Source organism: Muntiacus reevesi, chromosome 2 (assembly GCF_963930625.1).
Source record: "Muntiacus reevesi chromosome 2, mMunRee1.1, whole genome shotgun sequence".
Lineage (NCBI taxonomy): Eukaryota > Metazoa > Chordata > Mammalia > Artiodactyla > Cervidae > Muntiacus > Muntiacus reevesi.
In genome coordinates, this window is record NC_089250.1 from 204,018,298 (window position 1) to 204,029,756 (window position 11,459).

General features: G+C 47.4%; 1 protein-coding gene across 1 annotated transcript in view; it reads right to left on the reverse strand.

Annotated features, from left to right (window-relative positions):
* XPO6 (exportin 6) overlaps positions 1-10,624 on the reverse strand; it is a 105,536-nt gene extending 94,912 nt beyond the window's left edge. Inside the window, exon 1 of the mRNA XM_065924548.1 lies at positions 10,410-10,624. Coding sequence (XP_065780620.1) covers positions 10,410-10,412 — 3 coding nt within the window. The 5' untranslated portion in view covers positions 10,413-10,624. The remainder of the gene's footprint in view (positions 1-10,409) is intronic.
* Between the last annotated feature and the right edge of the window lie 835 nt (positions 10,625-11,459).

The following is an 11,459-nucleotide window of genomic DNA, read 5'->3' on the forward strand; positions in this document are numbered from 1 at the left end:
CACAGGCTTGTCCCTGGATCGGGACGATCCCCTGGAAGAGAGCATGGCAACCCACACCAGTATTCTTGCCTGCATGTCCTCACAGGGCAGAGAGAAAGAAAAACCAATGATTCCCCTCTACCTCAACTGGATTTAACTCATAAAATACCTTTACCTTTCCAGGGAGGCTGAGACCAAAGATCTTTTTCATTATAACCTTCATATAACAGAGTAGCAGACTGCTCTGATCTAAATGAACTACTGCATATGCTAAGCCTAATTGGCTTAACTGAACTGAAACACATAAAGAAGTCAAAGAACTTTCATGTACGTTGTTCTGTAACGTGCTCCAGTTACCATGTTGCCCTCAGGAGTCACGTTTCCTCTATTCTATCACATTAGAGCATAAGCAGAAATATCTTTTCTCTCATTTGTTATCAGCAAACTTTTCCCATACTCCCCTTTCTATTATAAGAGGTAAATTACGCAAGTTTTAAGGTTATTATCATTATATGTACTGTTTTTCCTGGGACAACATACCCACTTGGGCTACATTTCAAGTAAAAATGCCTGTGTAAATGTGCACAGGCTTAAGAAGAAACCTAGTGCTACAGAAAGAACATGGGCTGTGCGTTTAGAATTTTGGGTCTACAACCCATCTCTATCAACTTGCTATGTAACTTTGGACAAGCTGAGTACTTACATTACCCTCCCTGAGCCTCAGGGTCCTCATCTTCCTCAACTGTAAAATGGGAACAAACAATCATACTTACCTTGCAGGACACCTGTAAGAGACAAAATGAGGTACTATCTGAGTACACAAGGGCCCTAAACAAAGCTAGCACGAAGTGTAATTACAAAACACGCACAGACCTTTTTCTCCCTTCAGCCCCCAGCTTCCTTCCCTTCCCATCAGCCTCTCTCACCTCCCTCATTTCTCTCTGCCTTGTGGGTTTCCTCAGTCACTATCCACAGCCCTCACCTCACCCCACCCCACTCCCACTCCCACCTGTCCCCCAGCAGTTCTCCCAGGAGCAATCAGTTTTGGGGGACTCACAGGAAGTGTTACATCTGCACAGCATTTGTTCTGACAACTCCTCTTGCTCACCTGCTCCTCACCTCTACCTGCCCGAAAAATTACCTGAGCTTGCTGGCTACATGGTTTTTGGAAAAATTATACTCATACTCTATTTCAATCTTACTACACTCTTTGAATGCTGCTACTATCAACTACTAACCTCAAGGGCCTACACTGACCTTCTGGGATTTGTTGTTTTTACACCTCTTTTTTTTATTTTGTTTTGGGTGGGGAGTGGCTCCACCACACAGCTTGTGGGATCTCAGCTCCCCAGCCAGGGGTTGAACCCGAGCAGAGTCCTAATCACTGGACTGCCAGGGAAGGCCCATCACACCTGACTTCTTCAATTATCTAAATATCTGCTGAATGCTTACTGGGCACTGAAAATGTAAAGAGTGAGACTCATTCTGCTATGGGATCATAAAGAGAAGGAATCAATCCTCCCCACCCCCAGGCTTGGGGGGGGAGGAAGAGAGAGAAAGTCAGGGAAAGGATGAAGGAAGTTCCCATTTTGCTCTTCAAACTTCTGAATTATTTGACACTTAAATGGCAACCCACTCCAGTACTCTTGCCTGGAGAATCCCACAGACGGAGGAGCCTGGTGGGCTACAGTCCATGGGGTCGCAAAGAGTCGGACACAACTGAGCTACTTCACTTTCTTTCACTTCACTTTCACAAGAATAGAGTCTTGTAATTCTTATACAATAAAAACAAATAAATTAAAATAATAGAAGTAAAAAAAAGCTATAATCAAAGATGATAAATGTTAAACTAGTGGCTGGAAAGCCTCAAGGGGGTCATGTTCATGTTAGGTAAGGTCTCAAAAAGAAGAAAAGGATGTTCAAGCAGAGGGAATAGCACTGAACAAAGGCAGAGACATATGAAAGTGTACTTGGTGTTCTGGGAATGACAACTGGCTTGCAGAGGCTATAGAACAAGACATAATTTGAGAAGTCTTTAAAAGATATTCCGAACAAACCACTATAAGCGTTTAATATATCATCTTCATCCTTACTGACAGGATTAAAAGTAAGAGAAACTGAAAATCCAGGGCCCGTGTGCTTTCCACTACTCTGTCATGATAAAAACTTGGTCTTTGACAACACTGGGGACCCTCCGTTCAGAACACTTTGGGGTCAAGTGACATGACCACATCTGAGGTCCATGAGGTAGCTCTGGCAGGAACACAGAAAGATGGACTGGTGCAGAAAGAATCTGGAAGCTATGAAGACACCAACTATGAAAGCAAGAGATGACAGTAGCCTCACCAAGGCAGAGGGAACAGAGGGTAAGGCTGAGGTCAGACGTAAGTTAGCTACAGCATCAACAGGTCCATAAGTGGGGGACTGAAGGCAAAGAGGAAGTTAAAGATGACTCAGCTTTATCACTGGAGTGTCCGGTGAACAAGATCACTAAGAAAATTAGGGTATAGGGGAGGAGGCACTAACCTAAGTGGAAGACAATGGGTTTGGTTAAGACACATTTAATTTGATGTCTACAGGACAATCCAGTGGATAACCAAGGCAAGAGAGGGTGACTGAGTTCTCACTGGTTCACAGGTCATAGCTGAAGTCATAAGAAAGAAGATCAAGGGAGACTGAAACAAGAGTTATATCATGGAAGTCAAGGGAACCAAGAAAAAGTGTTTTGGGGCGGGGGTGGGGGAGGGCAGGCAGGAGGTTGGAAGGGACCAGTGGTTGCCAACAGCCAAAAGAAGGCATAAGAACTGAAAAGAGGCTATTTATGTATTCACTGTACTACATCACTTGAGAATCCGTGGATTTAGGTATATTCAGGGGCTCCAGGAACCAACCCCCATGGATACCAAGGGATGACTGTATACAGTGGTCACTGGTGGTCTTGAAAAGTAGTCAAGACAAATCAGTCTGCAGTGGGTTGCAAAACAAACCACTGGTGGAGAGAAAAAGGGAGGAGGAAAAAGAAGCAGTAAGTAACAGCTACACATTCAAGAATTCCATCCCTCTTCACCCAAGCCTGCGCAGTTACATCTCCCTTGTCACTGCACAGGACACTTATGTTGACAACCCAACCACCTACAATCGTCACAATCCTTGTTCTGTCCAAAGACAATTACCTTCATCTCAACACAGCAGTGACTCTGTATCTACAGACAGAGCCAAATCCCTTATTTTACCAGCACATGGCCTATCTCCTGTCATCTTCCTGTCAGTTCACCTATCATCTCTTTCATCCCTACCAAATCCAATCACCAATTAATTAAAAATTTCCCACCATTCCCAATCGCCAGTTTAGAGGCTTCCAAAAACAGCTTGAGCCCCTCCCTTTTCTTTTTTTTTTTTTTTTGAGCTCCTCCCTTTTCTTCGTCCCTTGCATCTGGAGTCCGTCCGTTATAAGTGATGACTCTCTTGGTCAAGTCTTCCTCTCCACTCCTGACTCCAAATCCAAATCCAAGCCTTTGTCATATCCACATAGGCGTTCTATCTGGTTTCCTACACCAATCTAACCTACACACAGCAGATGAATCAATGTTCCTTCAAGGAAAAAATTAACCAAAAAAACAAAGCCAAACTCCTTTACCCAGCTTTTAACTGCTTTTGTAAGCTTTCTAACTGCTTCTTCACAAAAATCTTCCACCACTGCCAAACTAGTCTATTATAGATGCTATCTTAACACTACACGTTCAGTTACACCCTTCTCTTCTGAAATGCCCCCTCTCTGCAAGTTCTATTCACTCTCCTCTAAAAACCCTGAACACACAAAACTGAAAACTGCCACAGCATTCCTAACTACAACATAACTGTCTAGGATTTCCCTCATAGCTCAGTCAGTAAAGAATCTGCCTGCAATGCAGGAGACCCAGGTTCGATTCCTGGGTCAGGAAGAGCCCCTGGAGAAGGAAATGGCAACCCACTTCGGCATTCTTGCCTGGAGAATTCCATGGACAGAAAAGCCTGGCAGGCTACAGTCCATAGGGTAGCAGAGTCGGACACGACTTAGCGAATAAACCACCACCACCACTACAGCAGGAATTGTTCTATACTCCTAGGATACATCAGTGAACAGAGCAAAGCTATAGGAAGTTAATATTTTGGCAGAAAGAGGTAACAAAAAATAGACCTCATAAATAACATTAAGTTTGTAAAATGTTTAAAAGTGTACATGCTACAAAAAGAAGTGAAGGAATGAGAGTTCTGAGATGGGATCACAGCTCTCAATAAGGACTGGCCTCACTGGGAAGATCACTCTTGAGCAGGCCTGAGGAAGTTCACATGCTCCTGAAGATATCCAGGGGAAAGTACAGCCCAAGGAGAGACAAGAGATGGGCAGGCACACATCTGGAGCTTCTCAGCGACAGGAAGGAGGCCAGGGTAGTTGAACCGAGTGAGCCAAGCGGGGAAGAGCAGGAGACGGGTTCAGAGAATAATCACGGCCAGAATATGGAGGGCACAGCAGACCACGGAGGTGCACGTGGGCCCCCGTGGCACTGACTCTAAGTGAGCTGAGGCACCAAGGAAACAGAACATATCAGGTGCCTTAGATTCTTCAAAGGACCACTGAGGCTACCGTGTTAAAACAGTCTATAAAGGCGCAAGGTCAGAAGCTAAGAAAACAGGAGACAACGGCAGTAATGCAGGCAAGAGATGCTGAAGGCCTAAACTAGAGACAGCAGTAGAGGGAACATGAAGTGAAAATCCTGGCCACACTTCAAAGGTAGAAAACAATCAGCCTTCCTGATATGGACCAGATGTGGGACAGAAGCGAAAAGAAAGGTCAAGGATGACTCCAAGTTTTTGGCACAAGCAATTAAACGGATGGAGCTGCCCCCAACTGAGACAGAGAAGGCCTGTGGGTGGAAAGGAATTAAGGCAAAGATTGGGAGTGGAGTTTTAGACAGGTTACATTTGCTATGCCTGACAAACAAGCTTGCATGTCAAGTAGGCAGCTGTGTATGTGAGAAAGGCAGCTGAGGAGACAGGTCCAGCCTGGGAGCTCACTGGGCCTGAGGTTTAGAGCACTCCACCTGTTCAAAGATAGCGGGATGAGGAAGAAATATCCAGTAAGATGGGGGAGAACCAAAAGCACATTTTAGTGTCCTGGAGGCCAGGTGAAGAAAGACTTAACAGAGAAGGGAGTATTCAACGTGTCCAATGCTACTGGCAGATTGAGTAAGAGGAGAACTAACCTCTATATTCAACAACTGTGGGGTGTGACCTTGACAAGTGAGCTTGAGAGAGAATGGAAGGAAGGTGAGGAATTAAAGATCACTCTTTCCTGGAGTTCTGCTGCAGGGGAACAAGGAAATGGAGCAGCAGCTGGCCAGGAAGGTAGCAGTAAAGGTATTCACGATGGGAAAAAATAGCATGTTTGTGTACTGTGTCCATACGTGCACACAGAGCCCCTACTAAGCCCATGCACCACAACTACTAAGCTCTACAAAGTCCTGAGCCCTCAACAAATGTTAATTCCTTCCTTCACTTCCACCCTTATTTTCTATTATCTTTATTGATCTATATCTAATCTTTGTAACTGTCTGCAAATTTTCAGTTAGAAGGCCCTTTTTTCCCTTGTCTAACTCTTCTGAATCCTTCACGATTCAAATATTTCTCCTGGGAACTCTTCCCTGGCCCCTCTGCTCCGCTAACCTCCCTCAGGTGTGCTACCTCTGTACCAATGAATTCTTCTACTACATGTTAGTCAGTCAGTCATGTCCAACTCTTTGCAACCCCATGGACTGTAGGCAAGAATATTGGAGTGGGTTGCCACTCCCTTCTCCAGGGCATCTTACCAACCCAGGGATCGAACCCGGGTCTCCTGCATTACTGGCAGATTCTCTACCATCTGAGCCACGAGGGAAGCCCTATTCTACTACTACCTTATCACACAGCCTCTAGTAATTACCAGAATATATGTCCCATTTCCTCACCAAACTGACTCCCAGAGGTCAGGGGCAATATAACCCTTGCTGGGGTAAAAGTGTAGCAGTTGAGAACACTGACTCTTGGACCAGGCTGCCAGGCTCTGAATGCCAGTTCTATCACCTGGTTGTAGTGTGACCTTGAGAAGCTGCCTAACCATTCTGGGCCTTGAATGTTCTCATCTATAAAATGGGAAATAAAAATAGTCTCTGCCTCCTGGCATTGTTTGAAAGGCTCAGATAGTAGAGTATCTGACTGCAATGCAGGAGACCTGGGTTTGATTCCTGGGTCAGGAAGATCACTGGGGAAGGGAATGGCTACTCTAGTATCCTGGGCTTCCCTGGCGGCTCAGACCGGAAAGAATCCACCTGCAATGCAGGAGACCTGGGTTCAATCCCTGGGTTGGGAAGATCCCCTGGAGAAGGGAATGGCTACCCACTCCAGGATTCTGGCCAGGAGAATTCCATGGACCTCCAGAGAAGCCTGGCAGGCTGCAATTCATGGGGTCACAGAATTGGACATGACTGAGCGGCTTTCACTTTCTTTCATAGAGACTCTTCCATGATGATAATGTATCCACAGATCCTAGGATTTTAAGCTTGATGCAGGAAGTCAATAAACAGATGGATAAACTGAGGCATTACAAAGCTCTGGCCTGTTGTACAGAATAACTTCTTGACACCACGTTAATAGTGTTTTGGGGGTCTGTTTAGCAGGTCATTTTATCATTTGAACCATACCATCTCCTCATTTTTTCAAAAGCTGTTCAAGTCATTTCTAGATAGTTAACCCGTCTCCCAGAAAACCTCTGTGCCATGACCACCACTGAGAACCTGAGTACCGCTGAACCTTGCCCTGTGGTCTCCCTCCACCACCACAGCTTCTGCACGCCTCCAGTCCTGCAGTGCACAATGCAATACAGTTGCTGAACTAACGGAAGGCACACCAAGTGAGGAGCCAAATTTAAGGTTTGATTTCCCCTCCACTACAGGTTCTGTTCACGGACGAGGACATTCAAAAATGAGAAGGCTTAGTGACCAAAGCAATCTTCCAGGCAACTAAAAAAAAAAAAAAAAAAACCCACTAATTTAAGCAAGGGTTCAATTTTGCACAAAATTTCCATAATAAGCAAATGTGACATTAAGTAAGAACTTTTCAGAGAAGTGGTGGGAACCTCTGAGATGTTACATCACTTGAGAACTCATGGGAATTCAACCCAAAAATGATGATTTCATCAAAGGTAGTTAGTCTCACTGTTCTAGGTATTCCGTGCTGAACCTACAAATCTTTCACTAGTCCTAAATTTGTAGGTCAAAACTCGTTTTCCTAGAGGGAGACTTTAAAGGAAATTCCCATGGTCCCTTGCCCACATCACTATCTCAGAACCAAATAAAACATAACTGGATGACATTCCCAACCATCTTCCATGTGAGGCAGCATCTGTACCTCAAGGAGCAGAAGCTCTGGAGAAGGGCAGCCTGAGCCCAAAGGCCAGCTCCCCCTCTTGTTAAACAGGTATCCTACACCAGGTGTCTTCACCTCCTCCTCTGGTAGTAACGGCAGGCAACATGGTAACCAACCTAGCAGGGCTGGTGTGCCTAACTGATACTGAATGACTGAGAGGAAACAAATAAATGAAACACAGCTAGCTTAGTGTAGATACTTAATCAATGGTAGTTCTATCATATTACACCATTTTCATCTTATTAGGGAACTGAAATTTTAAAAAGAAGATATTACAAAGGCCCCAACATATTTGCCAACTCTTTCAAGGCTCTTTAAAGCAAAAATGTTAAGTCAGTACGAAATGGAAAGAGTTTCTGGAACAAATAGAGAACTGTGATCCCTCCCCTCCAGGGAGACACAAACCAAGCAAGAGCTTCCTTGCAGTCGGGGGCAAGGCCTGCCCCAGCCAAACCCCCGAACCTGGGACACCTAAGGAGACACCCCTGGTGTCAGTGCTGCAAAGAGGACATGATCTGACAGTCCTACTGGCCTTACATCCGCTGTGGTCACCCACTGTGTGCTAAAATAAGTGAGGGGAAGGTTACAAAAAACTTGACTCAAAACTTATCTCAGAAAAAAATTGTCAATGGTGATCATGAAGTCAACTACTTTACAATTAACTGCTCAAAGGTGGTTATTTTTATAACGCTCTCCTGACTGCCAATTAAAATGAAACCTGAATATAAGGGTGCTCGGCCAGCTAAGTTGATAAACTGTAAAATTCTGCCCAAATGTTCTAAAGCAATGTTGTCAGCTACCTGAGAGAAGGTACCTGTCTGTCTTGTTTATCTGACATTCACTAGAGCCTCACACACAGTGGCAACTTAAATTCATTAAAAGATGCATACACCCGTGTTCATATCAGCATTTTTCACGATAACAGCCAAAAGGTGGAAGATACCCAAGTGTCCATCAATAGATGAACGGATAAACAAAATGTGGGCAACACACACAATGGAATATTATTCAGTCTTTAAAAGGAAGGAAATCCTGACAGATGCTACAACACAGATGAAACTTGCAGACATTATGCTAAGTGAAATAAGTCTGTCACAAAAAAAAACAAAAACTGTATGATTCCATACATATGGAATCATATTATACGAGGGCTTATATAGTAGTTAAATACAGAGAGACAAGTAAGAGTGGTCACTAGGGGACAGAGAAGAAGGGAATGGGAGTTTTTGTTTAATGGGTATGGTTTCAGTTTTACAAGATGAAAATAAGTCTGGGGATGGACACAATGTGAATGTACTTAATGTGACTGAGCTGTACCCTTAAGGATGATTAAAATGGGGCTTCCCTGGTGGCTCAGTGGTAAAGAAGCCACCTGCCACTGCAGGAGACACTGGTTCCATACCTGGTCCGGGAAGACCCCACATGCTACGGAACAACTAAACTCGTGCATATAAGATAAAGAAAAGAAAAAAAAAATGGTTAAAATGGGAAATTTCATGTTACCTATATTTTACCACCATTTTTTTTTTAATTCACTGAAAGAATCAATGAAGGACCACTGAATACTACTTTCATCATTCACTCAATGTTACACCTCATACCTTTGTTCATTAGAGAATTCCTGTCTCCACATTCTACAGCTGAGGACACTGGGATTCATAAAGCTTAACTGACCTGCCACTATCCATCCCACCTACACATGGTATAGGCAACACTATACAGGGCTGCCTGGCATTAATGGTGCATTTTATCTGACTGGTTATAAGCCCCATGAAGGGCTACAGCTTAGGTCTCCTTTCTCTGCCCCAGACCTAACACATCACCCACAGGACACTCCAATGTTCAGAAAACCACACTGGCCTGAAGATCTATTACCACAGCCGAAGTCATGGCCTCCTTTTCTCTACTAAACCCCTAGAGTGACAGATAAAATGGGCACCCTGTAACTGGAGGTGCCAAACACAGACCTGACGATCCACCACCTTCAGTGGGCCTACTATGTACCAAGAGCCAGGAAAGATAAAAGTTCTGACAACTTCACCTTTGAGGGAACTGAGTCCACTGCAATGGACGACTACGGCTCTGAAATACTCACTCCAACAAGACAAATGCTTAAAAACAGATGTGCACAAATCTCAGGGAGTACTGAGAGCGTCTCTGGGCCTGGAAAATGTGGAATGTTATCCTCAGAAGAGGTGGCTTCTGAACCAAATCTGGAAAGATGAAGAGATCTCCAGGCACTCCAGGGCAAAGGTCAGACCATGTAGTAGAAAGACAGGCAGGGTGAGTGTCAACAGAGTTCTGACTTTGCTACGATCTAGGTAAGTGACCTTTGCAAACCACAAACCCTCTCAGCTGCCCTGTATATAAGCTTATACCAAGATGGCAACCCACTTCAGTATTCTTGCCTGGAGAATCTCATGGATAGAGGAACTTGACGGGCTGCAGTCCATGAAGTCGCAAAAAGTCGGACACGACTGAGCCGGCTAAAACAAGATCCACTCCAGCTCTGTCAAGTGTGTTCCATTAGGAGCTCTGAAATCAAACTAGGTTCAAACCTTAACACTGTCACTTAAGAGTGACCCTGAGCTGGATATTTTAGTTGCTCTGTGCCTCAGTCTCCCTCCTTCAGAACACAGGGCTGGTGTACTAATAACACACGTCAACCACTTAGCACAGAATTGTTAGCTACTGTCGTGATGACCTACAACGTTCAAGAGGCAAACAACAGATGCAAGGGTTGTGTCTGCTCCGCGTCCAGGTCCCTCCCAGTACTGAACCATCCCTGGGGCGGGAGCGGGGTGGAAGGGAGGGTTTGGGGGCGGGGGGGATGGGAGCTCAGAGCCCGGCTGCAAACCCTGCACGCATGTGTCACTGCCGGACTCGGCACGCGCCTCTCCCCGCCCCAGGGAGAAGCGATAGCTCAGCAGTCCCGGGCCCGCTCCCACCGCTCAGACCTGGCACCCGGAAGGGGCTCGGAACCCACTTACCATGCTGGCCGGGGGAGGGGGCGGCTCAGGTGAGCTGGCTCTCGGGCTTCGGACACGTCCGGCTCGCACAGTTCAGGTCATGGTCCCGGCAGGCTCGGGAAGTCCCCCGCCCATGCAAAGACAACCGCTTCCCCACCCCCGAGCCTCGCGGGGACCCTCTAAAAAGAGCGCGGCCCCCCGGCCCGCCTCATCGGGGACCCCCGGAACAATTCATCCAAACCCACCCGCCCCTCCCCAAAGAAACTGAAAAAAGCAGGAAATGGGGCTCGGAGGGCTGACGAGGAGGGCAGCGGCTCGGGGCCCCCCGCCCGGGCCCGACCCCCGAGGGGAGGCTCCGGGCCCAGGCAGGGGCTCCCCGGCCCCCGCGTTCAGAAGCGGCGGCGGGCCCGGCCCGGAGGCTGAAGGGGCGGAGGCTGAAGGGGCCTGGGCGGCGCAGTCCGAGCGGCCGACTCAGGGCAAAGGCCCGGGAGCCCACGTTATCCTTGCCGCCTCAGCCCACACAGCCGCTGCCGCCGCCCCCCGGAGCATCCCTGCGCGCGCCCGCCCCGGAGCAGCCCGCTCGCGCCGCGCGGCCGCCCCCGACCAACAGCCCCAACGCGCCGGAAGTGGCGAGCGCTCGGCGCGGCCCCACGGCGCGGCCGCCGGGCTGCGGCGCTGGAACCGGACCAATCCGGAATCGAGCGGGCGGGGGCTGGGGGGCGCGGGGCGGGGCCGCACCTGACGGCTCCGTCTGGCCCCGCCCCCTCCCGGCCCCGCCCCACGCCCGCCGCCCTCCGCTGGTCCACGCGGGCAAGCGGCCATGTTGGTAAAGGGAACTGGCCTGCCATCTTGGTAAAGGGGCGGTTTCTTTTTCATTTCCTGAGCTCATTCATTCCACCCATCTTCAAGGAGCATCATCTATTTGCCTAGCACCCGGCTAGAAGGCGGTGGCACGCAGCCTCTGCCCTTGTGGAATTTACAGCCATTCAGCCCACAGACATTTTAGCCGCTGTGGACCAGGCTCAGCTGTGGATGCCAGGGCTAATACAGTAAAAGACCGCTCTAGTCCCT